This window comes from Mobula hypostoma, chromosome 25 (genome assembly GCF_963921235.1).
Source record: "Mobula hypostoma chromosome 25, sMobHyp1.1, whole genome shotgun sequence".
Taxonomy (NCBI): Eukaryota; Metazoa; Chordata; class Chondrichthyes; order Myliobatiformes; family Myliobatidae; genus Mobula; species Mobula hypostoma.
Genome location: NC_086121.1, coordinates 45,285,949 through 45,306,223, shown reverse-complemented (window position 1 = coordinate 45,306,223; position 20,275 = coordinate 45,285,949). Strand labels below are relative to the sequence as shown.

At 43.4% G+C, this 20,275-nt stretch overlaps 1 protein-coding gene across 4 annotated transcripts in view; it reads left to right on the top strand.

The window, feature by feature from the left end:
• hspg2 (heparan sulfate proteoglycan 2) overlaps window positions 1–20,275 on the top strand; it is a 546,546-nt gene that overhangs the window by 108,794 nt on the left and 417,477 nt on the right. For all 4 annotated transcript variants that reach the window (XM_063033469.1, XM_063033470.1, XM_063033468.1 and 1 more), the window contains exons 2-3: window positions 6,962–7,091; window positions 8,448–8,540. In XM_063033469.1, coding sequence (XP_062889539.1) covers window positions 6,962–7,091; window positions 8,448–8,540 — 223 coding nt within the window. The remainder of the gene's footprint in view (window positions 1–6,961; window positions 7,092–8,447; window positions 8,541–20,275) is intronic.

Here is a 20,275-nt window from a genome sequence, read left to right as displayed (position 1 = left end):
GCCTGGAGGCACTGGTACTGCTAAAGGAAGTCTGTAGGTTGGAAGGGATTGAGGACCATGTTAATGTAAGGTGACTCACCTACTGTATGGTCCTATTGGTGTAAGGAACATGCCTCTGAGCTGTGAGTTTTGAGCATTTTTTCCTCATTATCATCAGAATAGCTTGGGGGAGCTGCTTTGTTTTGGCCTCTCCCATTGGACAAGTGGTTGCCTGTTCTGATGTAACCTGTTCTTGGATAGTTGTGGGAAGTCGGAAGACTGCAGCTGTCAGACTCCTCCATGGTCCTTGTTGTAGCGTGAATGAAATCACCGGAGAGACAGAGTCACTGGTAGATACAAAGCAGCTTCTTTATTCGACACAACAAGGTACAGCAGGCATCTGCGGACAGAGACACTTTCGGTAGAAAGGTCTGCCAGCCCAATGTGGGCTCGATATTTATATGCTAAACACAAAGGCAATCGCTACTTAAAAAGTTATAGACAATGCATAGACGATGCTTCCTTTTGAAGCTACATACAAAATATCACACCACCTAAGCTTCATCCTTTCCTTCCGATGCCAACATGTCTGGATTGGTATCCACAGCCTTTAGGAATGCAATTAAATCTGCAATACATTTATTTGGCATTTTCCGTGCTAACATAGAAGACAATTAATATTTATAATGTATAGATAAGACTGTCTTCGAAACTACAGCATCAGGTCAAACTACAGCGCCAGAAGCATCTGGTAGTCACTCATTTTTAGGGAGCGTATTGTTGTGGATCTAATCCACAGTACTTTGTCAAATAGAAGTCTGGTGGCCAAAGTCATTAAGTGTAAACAAATCATCTACCCAAAAAAACTCACTCTAACAGTCCTCAGCTGTCAGACTCCTCCATGGCCCTCAGCTGTAATCACTGAATCCTGGCTAGACTGAGGCATGCCTCACCCTCGGAAACCTGAGAACCAGCCTTGTGTGTGTGATCCTCTTCAAATCTCAACCAATGACCCATGAGGGAATATGGAGACAGGATGCTTGATTTGTGAGTTTTTCCAAAGCAGGCAGATATATCTCCTCTTTCTCGGTTTGAGTCTGAATCTGATTGTATTTTCTGACTGATTTTGGGCGTGCAGCCTTCGTGGCAGTTACTCTGAACAGTACGGCAGCAGGCGTGCTTTATGGTGAGGGTTACCACCACTGTAGGGAGATTTATTAACAGGGCTGAAAACCTTGCCCTGAGGATATTGTTCTGTGAAATGCCCAGTAGACTGGTGGAGCAGGGTATGTGGAGAATGTGGGATACCCAATATTATCGATCATTTAATTTTCCTGGAAGTTCAGGGAAAGGCATTCTACAGCTTTGTGAACGTTCAAACTTTTAACCTCAGGGCGATTTCTCGGTGGATATATACTAGCTCTCGCTCCAATACACATGTTGGATTTCTGCCATATTTTGTGCAGGCACATTTGCCAACAAAGACAGATACAGACTTTATTATTAAAGAGCAGCCAGTGGAGATTAAATGTGGGATTCAGTTGGGTTGACAATGCCAGGACGAATTGTTTGTGCTCTGAGACTGAAGTTATCCAGCTGTGGTTGTTTTTTCTTCTGACTAGCAGCCTTGCACACAGTTCAACATGGATCAGACCATGTCTACTGCACAAGTTGACGTTCCATCAAATGCAGGCCTCAAGTGAAGGGGTTAAAGGCCAAAGGAATAGTTGCATATTGAAGGAATATAGACGCCTGTTCTTATTTTCAATTTACTCATTTTGTATTGTAGCTAATTGGCAGGAATTGGGGTACTTTTGGAGGAATTAGGGCACTTTTGGAGGAGAACAGGGTTTAGAGTTGGCTAGCAGTGCATAAAATTGACAGCCAGGAAAAATCAATAAAGGTAGACCAGATCTGCCCCATCTTCCTCCCTAATAAACACTCAGTCCCTCAGCCAAACACCCAATGCACTCCCAAGCCTAACTGAATAGCTGTGTAATCTCCTGGGAGTGGCAGAAACAACAGAGTGCCCAGGGCCAGACAGGGCAAACTTCCTCTGGCACCAAAAACCTAACAGTACTTGGAGTGACACAAAGTCAGAATCAGGTTTATTATATGTTGTGAAATTTGCTATTTTGTGGCTGGAGTACAGTACATGACATAAAATTAATTCTAAGTTGCAAAAATAAATGAAAAAGTGTACAAGGCAATTAATGAGGCAGTGTTCGTGGGCATTCAGAGACCTGATGGTGATGGTGGAGGGGAAGAAGCTGCTTTTAAAACTTTGTCTGAGTTTGCAGGCTCCTGTATCTCCTTCACTGTGGTAGGAACAAATTGCGACAGACCACTTTGTTTAAAAAAACAAAAACTTGTCCTTCTACCCTAACCCCAGCCTTACTTCTGTCACCCTGAAGCTCGGCTCTAGTACTGTACCTCCACCTTGGCCACATGCCCCCTCCTCTGCATTCAGCCTCTGTCTTAAACAACTGAGTGGGCTCAGGCACATAATGTGTGTCTTCAGTTCCCTCATGGGTCACTGATATTCCCAGTTTGTGTCAACACTCGCCGACTGGTCACAGCACAGCAAGAGGCCATTCATCCCATCGCATCATGCTGGCTCTCTGATAGAACAAATGACTCGTTCTGCCTAGGGCTCCTTTCTCCATTCCATACCCTTGTAGCTTTTTCTTTATCACACATCTCTCCATCTCTGTCATGCAGGAACCTTCCTCCACCCCTACCATTGGGCAGTACATTCCAGGTTGCAAACACAGGGCACTTAAATAGTTTTTACATGAATGAGCACATGTTGCTTTATCAGGACAATTAAAGGAGCATCTGCAAGATTTAAGCCTCCATCGCTCTCGGGATCTCAGGACCACACAAGCTTCTCCACCGCGACAAGGTGACAATCCACGGAGAAGTACATCTGTAGAAATTTGCGAGAGTTTGGTGACATACCAAATTTCCTGAAACTCCTAATGAAATATTCTTTGTAATTGTATCAGTATGTTGGGTCCAGGTTAGATCCTCAGAGATGTTGGCACCCAGGAACCTGAAATTGCTCACTCTTTCCGCTTCTGATCCCTCTATGAGGACTGGTGTGTGTTCCCTCATCTTATCCCTTCTGAAGCCCACAATCTTTCGTTTTGCTGATGTTGAGTGCAAGGTTGTTGCTGTGATACCCCTCAACCAGCTGATCTATCTTGCTCCTGTACACCTTCAAAGATTCAAACTATTTATTATCAAAGTATGTATGCAGTATATTCATCTTCCCCACAGACAGCCATGAAACAAAGAAAACTATGGAACCCACTCAAAGAAAAGCATTACATCCCAACCCCCTTCCCCCCTCCCCGTGCACAAAAAAACCAAATCTGGCAACAGGGAACAAAAGAAACGAGTGACAAACACAAAATCGAAAGAGTCCACATTCAGTTTAGCTCAGTTCATTATCCACAGGCCACCCCAATCAAAATTGCCCAAAATGACAGCAAAAAGGGAGTGACTAGAAACTTGTGACAATGTGAACCATGGAGGCCAATCCAAAAACCTTGCCCAAAACCCAGGACTGGCACGTCCTCTGACAGCATTGCGGGAGAGAGAGGCCATTTGAACACAGGGACCTTCATTCTGGAGCAGCAAGCGAGAGGGAGTGAGAGACCGTCACTCACAGAGACCTTCTTCCGGCAGCAGCAAGCGAGAGGCTAGTAGAATGAGCAGAACACCCCTTCGCCTTTCGCACTCGCCTCTGATTTCAATCGTCCTCAGCGCATAGGTTGGCGAGAAATGGAGTTGATCATGGTCTCCAGGCTTCTTGGCCTTGAGGCTACCCGAAGCCTCAGAGAAACCTCTTGGAAACGGCAAAGCACCAGATCACTGAATCGGCCCAAATATAGATCACAAGCCACACAGTTATGAGTGCAGCGAGAATAGAACGGTGGGCTAAAGTACGCATCCTTCAGGTGCACCGCTGGTGGTTATCAGTAAGGTGGTAGAGGCATTATTTCTCATCTGCACAGGGTTTGTTGGAACTCTTTGATTAGAACTGCAGGAATGATTGTGCCAACTTTCAGTGTCTGCCTCTCTAGTGTAATTCTCTGCTTTCAAAATATGACATAAATGATGTGGAAGACTCATGCTGAGTTCATACTTCAAAGCTGCTGGTGTATCCTGTTTGTATTTCAACTGGCTGTCTGTCCAGTTTCCCAAGTATTGCTGCATTCCTCGACACAACGTCCAGTTGTCCTGTGTCTGCTTATCCGACTCTCACAGAGATAGAAACTATTGGTGGCTTTGTAGTCGCTAAAGTTGTTTGTTGCTGCTGGTCACTGATCCTCACAGGTTCTTTGAAGATCTCCTTCAAAACATGAGACTTTTTTGTTCTCTGATCCTTATGAGACTGTTACTTTCTTATCCATACAATGCCAGTTGTAATGAAATAAATACGGAAAATGCCTAAGGTATTCAGCAGGTCAGACATCATTTGTAGAGGGGCAAACTGAGTTGATGTTTTGGGTCAATGACCTACCTCCTGAATTGGCTCATCACCACTGTTGAGTGGTGAACATATGCAATAATGTCGACTTTTCACCTTTTGTCTCATCGATGGAAGGGTATGCAGTCCCCACATTGGCCTCAGAACTAAAGTGGAAGCAAGTTGCCCTCATCCTGGAAGCTGCCCAAGAAGAAGATTGGGGCGCGGTCTTTGAACATGATTATAGAGCTGATGATTGTTAAGTTACTGTGAGCTTCAAAAATGTGCTTACTCTTTACTGAAGATGACCACAATCACCTCATCTCAGCTATAATGATGCACAATCCGCGGAATATTTTCAGCATTTTCTGTTTTATTTAATAAGGCTAATTTACACATTCCATGTTCTGCAGATACTTCCTAACCTGCTGAATATTTCAAGTGTATTTTGTTCCTGCTTTAGACTTTCAGCATTCGCAATTCTTTGCCTTCTAAATCCTGCTCTCTCATGAATTCAGAGCTGCAATCAAAATGTCATCAAAGTTGGAAACTGTCAGAGTTAAAAAATTCCTTCCATTGTAATCTGCAGAAAGGAGTCTGAGTAAAAACGAGCTCCAATGCTTAGCTCTGTTGTGGTTCTGAGGGTAACAGCAGCCAGCAGATGGATTTGACAGCTTGCTTCACCTAGTGCTCTTACAGTATACTTCAAAGGCATGCTGAAACTTTAAACTTTATTTGGAATGGAAAACACTGGAGGAATAATTCTGAGGCTTCATGTTGAAAGATGGTGGATTTGATTCTGCACAATCTGAGCCACCCGGCTTCTAACCTGGGTGTATAATCAGTTGTATGAGGGTATTACTGTCTGGTCTATGTGACTCCTGACCCACCATGAATTTTTAAAATGTCTCCTCAGTTTGGAGGGCATTTAGGGATAGACAGTAAATGCTGATATTGACAACAACCTCATATCTCTTATGAATAAATACAAGAAAAAAAGCCAAGACAATTTAAAGCCTGACCTCATTAACTGAGCTTCAACGGTTCACCTTGATGGAGTTTTAAGAAGAGTACATTTTTTAAACACTATTAAAACTAATGTATTAGGATGGGCCCACCCTGAGCGGACTTCCAGAAGAATGTGGCTCGAAATGCAACAGATAGCCTTAATTGAGGTATGGAATTCAAGGCCTCCTGTTTAGGTTAATATTTGACGCTGTGTGTACATGTACAACGAGTGCACAAACAGCATGATTGAGTCATTGAGGAAATCACTGCTTTTGCTTTGAAGCTCTGTTACCATGGTGATGTTAGTGTGTGCTCTGGTTGATGGTTTGATAGGTATTTCTCATAGAATGCACTCCTGTGATTAATATTTACTGACGTGTATTTGGGGGGGGGGAAGCTGGGGAGGGAAACGGGGACTGGTGCAGGAAACCAAAATGCCACAGATAAAGTCAGTGAAGTTACTGGGCATCTAACCATCTGTGAGAATCATAGAATCCCAGATCCCTTCAGCCCATCAAACTGTTGGATCTGGAGATGATGTTGTGAAGAACCACCTCTTTGGAAGTCAAGAATGAGGTATAAATCCTGAGATTGCATCTATTTTATTATTTCTTTATAAGAAATAACAGTAAGCAACGTGTTCTACCGTAAAGAGGAGGGGAGAGAGAGAGCGCGCCAAGAAAGAACAAAAAAACAGTTGGAGAAATTTAAAGAACCTTGCCTTGTAATTGTCTTTATACTTCAAACTAGCTTAAAATGGACAAATAAGAAAATTCTTTTGATAAGAACAGTCCATGAAACAGTTTGATTTTTGCTGGCATGGTGTAGGCTTACCCATAAAAGCAAAAAAAAACAGAACTAGCTATACTACAAATGACTGGAAATCCTTTGAAAAATTACAAACAGGTATTTATGCAAACATATAAGCAAGCATAAAGATAAAATGACATTTTAGACACTGATCTAGTGCTGGTACTTTTCCTTGGACCTTGTCTGCAATCCCGTAAGCGCCTTTTCTCAATGATCCACCCAGGTCATGTTTAAAATATAACATGGAATCAGCTCCCAGCTTTTCAGAGAGGACTTTGCAACTCTCCTTTACTGTGTAAGGGAAAGGTGTCTCTTTCTTTCCCAACCCTCCACGACTTCTGTTTATTGATTGCTCTCCACGGAGAATCTAAAGTCACCTGGTAGTTTTGTGTCTGCTCCGATTTGTTCTGTCGTAAATATGACTGGGATGCTATAGTCCAGCCACTCAAACCAGGTTATTCAGTTGTAAAATTAGCTGTGATTTGTGAGGTGTATTCAGTGAGTCAACAAACAACCAGAAGGTAAAATGCCTGACATTTTGGTGAACACTTAGAGCCTTCGAACACGACATCCTGTTGGAGAGACCCTCTGTTAGGTCTTTTACTCAGTTTATTTCTGTGGAGGCAATATAAGATTAACTGTGGTGATGTCTGAGTATAAATTGCATTTTTCTCCGTTTTCCTACAGGTTGTAAATGCATCGAGGGTTTTGGATGAAGTCCCAATCCCATTGGATTCGGAGTTGCATCAGAGTCACCATAGAGAGAAGAGGTTGTACTCACTAACATCAGACGATGAGGACCTTACTGTGTCTGCTGGTAGGTAGCAAATGGAAAGATGGATTGAAACAGCCTTCAGCATCAGCTTGGAGTCTTTCCTGTTCCCTGTCTGCCTGTATTGAAGCCATAGCCATCAGCTTTTCCACAGTTCATAGTCACAGTAACAGGCCCTTCGACCAATCTAAACCATTTAACTGTCTACTCTCATCAACCTGCACCTCAATCACAGCCCTCGATACCTTTACCATCCACGTATCTATCCAAACTGCTCTTAAACTTTGAAATCAAAATCGCATCCATCACTTGCGCTGGCAACTTGTTCCAACTGTCACCGCCCTCTGAGTGAAGAAATTTCCTCTCATGTTCACCTTCCACCCTTAACCCATGACCTCTGGTTGTAGTCTGCTTGCATTTACCCTATCTAAGGCTGTGTGGCTGTAGAGACTTGCAGTGAGGAGTGTGTGGAATAAGTCTGTGGTGGAGGCATCATTTGGAGTAATTTTAGGTCAGGATGAATGGTATCCTTTTTAGCTATCCCTAACACAGCTGATTACTTGAATAAAGTGTAGCTGCCTGTGATGAGTGCGGGTCTCTCTGTTCTCTGTTGACACTTGGGATCAGGGCAGCGATGCTGAGGCAAGTGAGTTAAAGGCTGCCCTTCTACGTTGGGCTATGCACAATCGCAAGAAACTGCAGAGAATTGTGGACATGGCTCGGGACATCATGGCAATCAGACTGTCACTGCCTCGGCAAAGCAGCCAGCTTAATCAAAAGACCCCTCCCATCCTGGTCATTCTCTTCTCTTCTGCTCCCCCTTTCCACTGAGCAGAAGGTACAAAAATCTGAAAGCACATACTAACAGGCTCAAGAACAGCTTGTAAGACTACGAAGTGATTCCCTTGTCTGACAAGATGGACTCTTGACCTCACAATCTACCTTGTTATATTCTCACACTTGTTTACCTGCATTGCACTTTCTCTGTAGCTGTTACACTTTATTCTGGACTTGTTATTTTATCTTGTTCTACCTCAGTGCATTGTGTGAAGATTTGATTTGTGTGTACTGTATGCAAGACAAGTTTTTTCACTATATCTTGATATACTTGTGACAATAATAAACCAGTAACTTGAATCGAGTCACGGCCACTCATGAAAGTTACTTTTTTTGCATTCTGTAAAATGGGTTGCATTCCATGCAGTGTACAGTGCAACAGTGTATAAACTGTGTGGATGGCTTTTGTGCAAATCAGAAATACATTTGAATCATGACAATTACATGATTATTGGTGCAAAAACCCAGATATTTTATTCTGAGAGCCATTATCCATCCAGGACTTAGAACAGAGGCCTTCAAAGGCTGGAATTAATCTTGTTGTTTTCCTCTTATTTTCCACAGAAGGCAGTGCTGATTTTGAAGAGGGCAGCACACCAGATATGTTCAATTACACCACAGAACATTTTCCAACAACTCCACAGGGAAAGAAAACAGGTAAAAAAAAATGGAATTGTTTCTTGAAGCCCTAAGTTGTATTTGTGATGAGAGAAAAATCTAGTCCTGTTCATAGTGAACTAAGAATGACTTCCTAGTGAGTCATCTCGTGCTGGTTTCTGATGCACAGTTCCACCTCAGCAAGTGGGTCAGTGGATGTCTGCTTTGTGGAGTAGTGTGATTAGAATCTGTTTTGGCAAGATCCCCAGTCCCAGCTGTATTTCAAGATCAAAATCTGCATCCATCATCATCCTTCTTATTTTGTAGAGTAAAAATGCAGAACATCTTTTTATTTCACTGACACCAAGGTTTCAGATGACGGTTATAAATTGCATTTGAATTTTGGGTATCGTGTCGTTTGATGATGGTGGTTGCTGCCACATATTAAATTCTCTGGGTATACCCATTTCTGTGTGTATATATTGAACATGTATGACATACATTTGTTGCTTAGTGTCTGTGGGAAAGTCTTCAGATTTGGTGTTCATCAATTTAATGCAGAGAAAAAATCTTATGAGGAGACAAGGATTGAATTACATTTCCAGACCAGCTTGTGAATTCAAGGCAGCCAAGTGACACTGTAGATTCTTGAGAGCTGTTGATGTCCAAGATTTTTGATTCAGTTGGGCACCCTACAATCTTTTCCCTCTTCTCATTGCTTTATATTTCCAAATCAGTTCTAACTTTAGAAGTACTCAGTGTCGCCCTGCAGGATTTGGATGCGAGTCTCCACTGTGGCACCGTGTTGTATTGGCCAAGCTTGTCAATCTGTACATGGCGTGATTTAATGTGGATTAGCTCTTTCATCCCCCAATCCATGTCACTAAAACAGATTAGCATACTGTTTGGTCACCTGGCTGTGGGGAAGCTTGTAATTAATTTAGTTACAAACAACGGGAATTCTGCAGATGCTGGAAATTCAAGCAACACACATAAAAGTTGCTGGTGAACGCAGCAGGCCAGGCAGTATCTCTAGGAAGAGGTACACTCGACGTTTCAGGCCGAGACCGTCAGAACGAAGGGTCTCAGCCTGAAACGTCGAATGCACCTCTTCCTAGAGATACTGCCTGGCTTGCTGCGTTCACCAGCAACTTTTATGTGTGTTGAATTAATTTAGTTATTTCATTACAAAGCTTCCTCAGTGTCTGGATGGACTCAGTGAGCGAAGACCTTCTCTTGTGCTGGAGCTGAGGTAAAGAGTGGGATCATATGAGAACAGCCTTTCTTATTATTTGCTTTCTTTCTGCTGACAGCAAGAGCTGTCCATCTCTGCTCATGACATTTGAATATTCAACCTGATTCCTGTCTTATCTCACTGCTACCTTGCTGGCTAAGCCTTGATTGAACGTAATTCTGTTCTCTAAATTCCTCCTCCAATCCACCTTTTTGGATACCATTCTTCTGGACATTTTTCTTAATTGCGTCTTACTTGGAGTGTCACCAACTGTGCATTGCTAGGAAGTGTCAGTGACGTATAAACACCATTAGAAAATGACAGTGTAATAAAAAAAACACTGAGTAGCTCACAATAGGGGGTTGACAGTATATTGTGCAAGGGGCCCAGGTACTGAATGTGAGTCAGCCTTCAGATAAGGCCAGCAAGGGTAGGTTCAACACAGTGGAGATGAACAAAGGGATCTGGGAATACAGGTGCATAATTCATTGAAAGTAGTATCACAGGTTGATAGGGTTGTAAAGAAAGCTTTTGGCACATTGTCTTCATAAATCAAGGTATTGCGTACCGGAGATGGTATGTTATGTTGAAGTTGTATAAGACGTCGGTGGGCTAATTTGGAGTACTTGGTGCTGTTTTGGTCACCTACCACAGGAACGATGTAAATAAGGATGTTGCTGAGTCTGGAGGACCTGAGTTATAAGGAGAGGTTGAATAGGTTAGGTACGTATTCCTTGGAATGTAGAAGGATAAGGGGAGATTTGATAGACTTATACACAATTGAGGGGTATAGATAGGAGAAATGCAAGCAGCTTTTTCCACTTAAGTTGGGTGAGATTACAACTGTAGATCATGGGTTAAGAGTGAAAAGTGAAAAGTTTAAGGGGAAATTGAGGGGAAAATTCTTCACCTAGAAGTTTGTGAGAGTGTGGAATGAGCTGCCAGCGCAAGTGGTGCATGTGAGCTCGATTTCAGCTTTTAAGAGAAGTTTGGATAGGTGCATGGATGGTAGGGGTAAGGAGGGCTATGGTCCCCGTGCAGCTTGATGGGAGGAGGCAGTTTAAAAGTTTTCAGCGTAGACTAAATGGGCCAAAGAAGCAGTTTCTGTGCTGTACATCTTCGATGACTCTGCTATTCCCAAGTGCATCACTCACCCCGACACAAGCAGCAAAGCCGAGTGACTGTTTTGAAGTGGTTGTTAAGCCTGCACAGGTGGAGTGATGCATCTCAGTATAGTTTTAAGTTTCTCCATGATAAACATTGCATGCTTGTGACTGTTGTCTAAAAGATTAGACCTGGCAAAACGTTACAGTATTATTTCTAACTCAGCTAATGCATTTGAACAGCTGATCAGTGCTGGTCTGAAAATGGTGGATTGCTTAGTGACATGCAAACTTTGCCCACAAACATGGCTGTACTGTTTAAAGACACTAGCTATAATGGCTAGGCTTTACTTTCAGCCTTTTGTGGCTAGTATTATTGATTATTTCATAATGTTCACAAGTTAGCAGTTGTTCAAATGGAAACTCTGTTATACAATATTTTTACAATCCTCTCAAGGAGAGAGAACAATTTAATCAAATGATGACAGACTGTGATAAGCAGACTAACTTATTTTACTTGTAGTTTAATATCCTCAGGGTACCTGAAGGCCAAAGAGGTAAAGGTGTAATGAACTCACCCACGCAACAGAGCCACCCACATGCTCGCCCACCCAGCAGATCTGTCCACCCCACCCCGCCCGGCAGAGCCCTGCTCGTATTTTCCTCTCCAACGTTTATTTTGCTCCCTATTGAACACAGCAGTTGGATTTCCCCGCACCGTTACCTCTAACAGTGTACTCCAGGCTTGAGCCATTCCCTGCAAAATAACTATGTGTCTTTTTTTTGTTCTTTTGCTATTCATTTCCATTCTGATTCTCGAAGCATCCACCAATAAACACAATTTCTCTTTTTATATCAAACTAATATACACCCAGACTAATATTTGCTTTGGTTCACTGACAATTTTTATCTGAATATACCTCTGTAAAGGCACCAGGACACGTCTTTACTTTGGTAGTCGCCTGAGCTATTTTAAAGACAACAAATAAATTCAGTAAGCAAAGTAACTTTTGGCCTTTCTGGAGATAGGGTGACAAAGAAGATCAGCCCTGTGTAACTTGTCATGCCTGATTTTGTTAAATGTTTATTGAAGTTATGTTGGTCCCTTCTTGTGACAATTACAACAGGGCCACCCAGGAGAGAAATACACCATAGGTCAGTACCTTTATGCAAATGAAGACACTAATTAATTACCTTATTTTCACTCCGTTGGAAATTGGTGAAAACTTTCACAAGAATTTTGTTTCAACACGTTTCTTTGCAAAACTCTCTTGCCTTGTTTTACTCTTCATAATTTCACATGTTTAAAATAGTCTCAAGTTGAGCACAGCGTTATTGAAAGGGACTATGAAGGGGAGAGGAAAAAGCACAGAAACTCAGATAGATTGACAACAGTGAGATTAAGTTATTTTCATAAGACATAAGTACAAAATTGGCTATTTGGCTCATCGACTCGGCTCTCAACTTCATTCTCCTGCCTTCACCCCATAACCTTTGACACCCTTGCAAATTAAGAATTTATCAACCTCCATTTTGAATATTCCCATTGACTTGGCCTCTACAACTGTCTGTGGCAATGAATTCACAGATTCACTACCCTGGCTAAAGAAATTCTTCCTCATCTCTGTTCTAAAGGGATGTCCTTCTGTTTTGAGGCAGTGATACCCCCTCTAAACTCCAGCAAGTGCAGATGCAGTGCCATCAAATGCTCTTCATGCATTCACCATTTAATTCCTGGATTATTTTCATATGCCTTCTCTGGACCCTCACCAATGTTGGCACATCCTTCCTTGTATATGAGGCTCAAAACTGCGCACAATTCCCCAAAAGTGGTCTGAGCAGTGCTTTATGAAACATCAGGATTACATCCTCACTTTTATATTTTGGTCCTTTTGAAATAAATGCTAACATTGCATTTGCCTTCCTTACTACTGACTCAACCTTCAAGCTAAACTTTAGGAAATCCTGCACTAGGACTACCAAGTCTCTTCGCACTTGTGATTTTTGAATTTGCTTGCTGTTTAGAAAATAGTTTACAACTTTGTTCTTTCTAGCAAAGTGCATGACCATACAGTTCCCGACACTGTATTTCATCTGCCACTTCTTTTCCTATTCTCCTAATGTCCAAGTCCTTTTGCAGAGTCCCTGCTTCCTCAACATTACATGTCCCCTCCACCTATCTTTGTATCATCCACAAATTTGGCCACAAAGCCAACAATTTTGTCATCTAGATCAGTAGCATATAATGTGAAAGTAGTGGATCTAACACTGATTCCTGCAGAACATTATTGGTCACCAGCAGCCAACCGAAAAAAAACTACATTTTATTCCCCCTCTTTGTCTTCTGCAAGTCAGCCAATCTTCTACCCATGGTACAACTGTGTATAGTGATTCAGTGTGGTTCTGCTGTGTATGGAGATTCTGTATGGTACAGTTTTATGTGGTGGTTTCGTGTGGTACAACTATGTGTGGTGTGTACCACAGTACAGTGGACGGTCTTTCCTTTGACAAGAAGGGGGTATTGTCTGTGAATCAATAACATTCTGTGCCATCCTGAGATTCTGAAAGGTACCATATAAATGCAACTTTGTCTCTGTCTTAACTGATAGGGGATCATGGGATGGGTGATGGGTAGGTAGGGCCAGCCAAATTCAGTTTTAATTGATTGACAGGAAATAAAGTGTAAATATGTAATTGTATACTGTATTTAAGATCGATACTTCTGTTTCTTTTGTAATATGATTGTAACTACGTTGTGGGGTGCTTCGTATTCTAATTCATGTGTAGTCCACATCAAAAGATGTAAGCATTTTGCAGGTTGCTCGGGATTGGAAAATGGACGTGGACTTGGAAAAAAAGCTTGTGTTTCCCCCAGACATTGCGGCTACAACACTCCAGCCAGACATGGTCCTGTGGTCCACAACAGCCAAGCTAGCATATGTTGTGGAATTGACAGTACCATGGGAAGATGGTGTTGAAGAAGCTTATGAGAGGAAAAAGACCAAGTACTCTGAACTGGCAACTGAAGCTGCCCAGAATGGCTGGAAGACCAAGATTTTCCCTGTAGAAGTGGGATGCAGGGGATTCGTTGCTACGTCTACGACCAGTCTATTGAGGAAGATGGGGGTGAGGGGTCACTCCCTCCAGCAAGCAATCAAGTCCTTGTCAAACGCAGCAGAAGAAAGCAGCAATTGGATTTGGATTAAAAGGAAAGACAACAACTGGGCAGCAAGACGAAGACAGGAGGGTATGGAAATGAGGGAGGTGTATCTGGGATGCCAGGTAACACCGTTGAGCCCTCTGGAGACGTCGTGGGCTTATCAACGAAACACCAAAGAAGGAGGGTGCCCACCTGATGACCCCGATGACGTACCTACCCTCCCTCCTTTTCACCACTCCAAACCCACTGCCAATCTCGGGATTGCCAATTTACCATAGGGATTGAAACATCAAGTCCTAGTAGCTCTACTAAGTTAACTTTGTGGGTAATTAAATATGGTATGTCCTAGCAGAAACTCTTTGCTCTGAATATGAGAGAGAGAGCTAGGGATTGCCAGGAGTTCACACTGGACAAGAATAAATATGGAGCCATTAATGTGTTTCTGATAGATATCTTTTGATAAATATTGGCAGTTTTCTTTCCACTATTTTCACTGAATTTTGAGAGTGCTAAGCGACTCCAGTCATTTTTCCTTTGGTCATCACCCACGTATCCAACATATGTTGGCAGCATTGGGATGGCTGGTTGGAAAGAGGTGTATTCAACCTGAGGCAAAATAGGTTTACGGTCCCAAGTCAGGAAACCCACGAGGCTAAAAATAAAGCAGATGCCCGGGGAAATAGCGGAGACCTCAGAGGAGGAAGAACTTTAGCCCAGGGCCAAACTCAGGCCAGAATGTGAAGGGCCTTCAAGTGGCACCACCTCCAAACTACCCTGCAAAATCTGTTCGGAGACTTTCTGTCTACCCAGCAGAGGAGAGGTGATGCTTTTAGAAAGAGACTCCAAAATCTGTGGAAGGGTCCCAAGATGACATTTTGTCAACAAGGTGACGATACTGGGAACTATCTCCTCAGGTTGGAGAGGATGGTCCAGATATGGCAATGGCCAGAGGAGGATTGGTCCTGCCAGCTCGTGCCACTACTGATGGGTAACTCTCCTGAAGCCTACACTGCAATGGATGAAGAGAGATTCAACAACTATCCTGACCTGAAGGAGGCGCTACTGGCTAAATTTGATATCTTGGCGGAAATCTATCCCAACGTTTCCATTCCACTACTCTACCACCAGGGGAGTCACCCACTGTGACATATCTTCACCTGAGGGGTCTCAACCAGAGCAGAAGTCCAAGGAAAAGATTGATGAGGCCATTGTTCTGGAGCAACTGCTGCAGGTTTGTCCTCCAGACACCAGAACATGGGTCCGAAAGCATGAGCCAGCAGATGGACTCATGGCAGCCTGACCTGCCCTGCAGTACCTCAGTCCCGTCCCCTCAAGGGACGCCATCACAAGTATCATTCCAAAGCAACAGAGACTTTAACCGGCTCAGAGTAATTTTGTAGAATTGCTGAGAGGGAGAAACGATAGCAAAGAATCTTAGCTAGTTTCTTCTACCACTGTCAGTAGCCAGGTCATGAACCCTCTGTGTGTCCTCTCAAGAAGGCCAGATTGTCAGATATATGCTATGTACCAAGCAAGGGAGAATGTGATGATAATGATTGTTATGACTGTGAGTATGGTAATGGAAAACAAGCAGAATGAGAAGAGAAAGAGGCTGTTTATAATGATCAGAGTTAATGGAAAACTTGTTAAAGCCCCTATAGATTCTGGCAGCTCACTCCATTAGTTAAGAAAAATGATGCCCCTGCCTTTGGTGTTGGCTACAGTCACCAAACACCTGTCCAGTGTGTCCATGGTGACTGGAAGTCTGAACCACTGGCAGAACTGACTATTGAGCTGAATGGCAGAAGCATTTGATGAAAGTGGGGGTTCTGGAGGTAGTACCAGTTGACGTGATTCTGTGGTGAGATCTGCCTTTGTTAAATGTGTTACTGAGGAAGGGTAATAGCCAATTACATCCATCTGCTAATTCAGGAGTAGATAGTGCTGTTTCTTATGTTGTCATGACTCATACTAAAATCAAAGTAATGGCCAATCATATTACACACTAAGCAGAAGTATTTACCTAAATACAGTACTTAAATGGAGTGATCTGAGGCAGAGTCGTAGGGCCTTGGCTCATTTAGGCTTCGGCGATAACAGTTTGAGGCGAGGTAAGTTACCTGTGAGGAATAGAAACAGGAATTATGTCTTTGAGGCCGGTGTTTTGTACTGGGTGTCAGATGTGGGATGTCCGGGAGACTCCCAGCCTCCAGGATGGCCACATCTGCACCAGGTGTGTCGAGCTGCTGCTCCTTAGGGACCGGGTTGGGGAACTGGAGATACAGCTCTATGACCTTCGTCTGGTCAGGGAAAATGGGGAGGTGATAGAGAGGAGCTATAGGCAAGTAGTTAAACTAGGGTCTTGGGACACAGTTAAGTGAGTAACAGTCAGGAGATGGAAGAGCAGGAGTCAGATACTAGAGAATACCCTTGTGGCTGTCCCCCTTAACAATAAGAATTCCTGTTTGAGTACTTTTGGGGGAGACGGCCTACCTGGGGGAAGTAACAGTGGCTGCGCCTCTGGCACAGAGTCTGACCCTGTGGCTCAGAAGGGTAGGGAAAGGAAGAGGATGGCAGTAGTGATAGGGGACTCGATAGTTAGAGGGTCAGACAGACAATTCTGTGGATGCAGGAAAGAAACACGGATTGTAGTTTGCCTCCCAGGTACCAGGGTCTGGGAAGTTTTTGATTGTGTCCACGATATCCTGAAGTGGGAAGGAGAACTGCTTCTTTCCTAACTCTCTGTAGTCTGTTTTCAGGATCTCCTCCCTTTTCCTACCTATATCGTTGATACCAATCTGTACCATGAAAGAAGCTGAGAAGCATGATGACAAAGGTAATAACCTTGCGATTACTGCCTGTGACACGCGACAGTGAGTGTAGGAATAGAATGAGGTGAAGGGTAAATGCGTGGTTGAGGGATTTGAGCAGGGGGCAGGGATTCCGATTTCTGGATCATTGGGACCTCTTTTGGGGCAGGCACGACCTGTACAGAATGGATGGGTTGCACCTAAATCCGAGGGGGACCAATATCTTAGCAGGGAGGTTTGCTAAGGCTACAGGGGAGAGTTTAAACTAGAATTGCTGGGGGGTGGGAACTGAACTGAAGAGATGGAGGAAGGGGCAGTTAGCTCACGAATCGAGAAAACTTGGAGACAGTGCGAGAGGGAGGATAGGCAGGTGATAGAGAAGGGATGCGCTCAGATTGATGGTTAGGGATGTGTCTGTTTTAATGCAAGAAGCATCATGAAAAAAGCAGATGAGAGAGCATGGATCAGTACTTGGAGCTATGACGTTGTGGCAATTACAGAGACTTGGATGGCTTAGGGGTAAGAATGGTTACTTAGAGTGCCAGGCTTTAGATCTTTCAGAAAGGACAGGGATCAGAGATAGTGTCACAGCTGCAGAAAAGCAGAAAGTCATGGAGGGGTTGTCTACGGAGTCTCTGTGAGTGAAAGTTAGAAACAAGAAGAAACAAGAAGGAATCAATAACTCTACTGGGTGTTTTTTTTTATATGGACCACCCAGTTGTACCAGGGACATCGAGGAGCAGATAGGGAGACAGATTCTGGAAAGGTGTAATAATAACAGGGTTGGGGTGGTGGGAGATTTTAATTTCCCAAATATTGATTGGCATCTCCCTAGAACATGGGGTTTAGATGGGGTGGAGTTTGTTAGGTGCACTCAGGAAGGTTCCCTGACACAATATGTAGATAAGCCTACAAGAGGAGAGGCAGTACTTGATCTGCTATTGGGAAATGAACCTGGTCAGGTGTCAGGTCTCTCAGTGGGAGAGCATTTTGAAGATACTTTATACTTTATTGTCACCAAACAATTGATACTAGAAAGTACAATCTCACAGCGATATTTGATTCTGCGCTTCGCGCTCCCTGGAGTACAAATCGATAGTAAATATTAAAAATTTAAATTATAAATCATAAATAGAAAATAGAAAAATCGAAAGTGAGGTAGTGCAAAAAAACCGAGAGGCAGGTCCGGTTATTTGGAGGATACGGCCCAGATCCGGGTCAGGATCCGTTCAGCAGTCTTATCACAGTTGGAAAGAAGCTGTTCCCAAATCTGGCTGTACGAGTCTTCAAGCTCCTGAGCCTTCTCCCGGAGGGAAGAGGGACGAAAAGTATGTTGGCTGGGTGGGTCGTGTCCTTGATTATCCTGGCAGCACTGCTCCAACAGCGTGTGGTATAAAGTGAGTCCAAGGACGGAAGATTGGTTTGTGTGATGTGCTGGGCTGTGTTCACGATCTTCTGCATCATCTTCTGGTCTTGGACAGGACAACTTCTATACCAGGTTGTGATGCACCCTAGAAGAATGCTTTCTATGGTGCATCTATAAAAATTAATGAGGGTTTTTATGGGACAGGCCAAATTTCTTTAGCTTTCTCAGGAAGTAAAGGCGCTGGTGGGCCTTCTTGGCAGTGAACTCTGCTTGGTTGGACCAAGTCAGGTTATTTGTGAAATTGACCCCGAGGAACTTAAGCTTTTGACCTGTTCCACTTGCGCACCACCGATGTAAGTTGGGTTGTGCGGTCCGCTACTCCTTCTGAAGTTAACAACCAATTCCTTCGTCTTGCTGATGTTGAGGGATAGGTTATTGTCTTCGCACCATGCCATCAGGTTCTTAATCTCCTCCCTGTACTCAAACTCATCATTACCCGAGATTCGGCCTACAATTGTGGTGGGATGGTGATCACAATTCTATCTCCTTTACCATAGCATTGGAGAGGGATAGGAACAGACAAGTTAGGGAAATGTTTAAATGGAGTAAAGGGAAATATGAAGCTATCAGGCAGGAACTTGGAAGCATAAATTGGGAACAGATGTTCTCAGGGAAATTTACAGCAGAAATGTGGCAAATGTTCAGGGGATATCTGCGTGGAGTTCTGCATAGGTACGTTCCAATGAGACAGGGAAAGGATGGTATGGTACAGGAACCGTGGTGTACAAAGGCTGTTGAAAATCTAGTCAAGAAGAAAAGAAAGCTTACAAAGGGTTTGAAAAACTAGGTAATGATAGAGATCTAGAAGATTAAGGCTAGCAGGAAGGAGCTTAAGAAAGAAATTAGGAGAGCCAGAAGGGGCCATGACATGGCCTTGGATTCAGGAAAACCCCAAGGCATTCTACAGGTATGTGAAGAGCAAGAGGATAAGACGTGAAAGAATAAGACCAATCAAATGTGACAGTGGAAAAGTGTGTATGGAAGCAGAGAAGATAGCAAAGGTACTTAATGAATACGTTGCTTCAGTATTCACTACAGAAAAGGATCTTGGCGATTGTAGGGATGACTTACAGTGGTTTGAATAGCTTGAGCATGTAGATATTAAGAAAGAGGATGTGCTGGAGGTTTTAGAAAGAATCAAGTTGTATAAGTCTCCAGGAGATGCACCCTAGGCTACTGTGGGAGGTGAGGGAGGAGATTGCTGAGCCTCTGGCAATGATCATTGGGGATGAGAGAGGTTCCAGAGGATTGGAGGGTTGGACAGATTCAAGAAAGGGAGTAGAGATAGCCCAGTGAGTCTTACTTCAGTGGTTGGTAAGTTGATGAAAAGATCTTAAGAGGCAGGATTTATAAACATTTGGAGAGGCTGATATGATTAGGAATAGTCAGCATGGCTTTACCAAAGGCAAGTTGTGCCTTACGAGCCTGATTGAATTTTTTGAGGATGTGATTAATCACATTGATGACGGTAGAGCAGTAGATGTAGTGTATACAGATTTTAGCAAGGTATTTCAGAAAGTACCCCATGCAAGGCTTATTGAGAAAGTAAGGAGGAATGGGATCCAAGGGGACATTGCTTTGTGGATCCAGAACTGGCTTGCCCACAGAAGGCAAGGAGTGGTTGTAGACAGGTCATATTCTGCATGGAGATCGGTGACCTGTTGTATGCCTCAGGGATCTGTTCTGGGACCCCTTCTCTTTGAAATTTTTATAAATGACCTGGATGAGGAAGTGGAGGGATGGGTTAATAAATCTGCTGACGACACAAAGGTTGGGGTGTTGTGGATAGTGTGGAGGGCTGTCAGAGGTTACAGCAGAACATCGACAGCATGCAAAACTGGGCTGAGAAGTGGCAGATGGAGTTCAACCCAGATCTGTGTGAAGTGGTTCATTTTGGTAGGTCAAATATGATGGCAGAATATAGTATTAATTGTAAGACTCTTGGCAGTGTGGAGGATCAGAGGGATCTTGGGGTCCGAGTCCATAGGACACTCAAAGCTGCTGCACAGGTTGACTCTGTGGTTAAGAAGGCGTACAGTGCATTGGCGTTCATCAGTTGTGG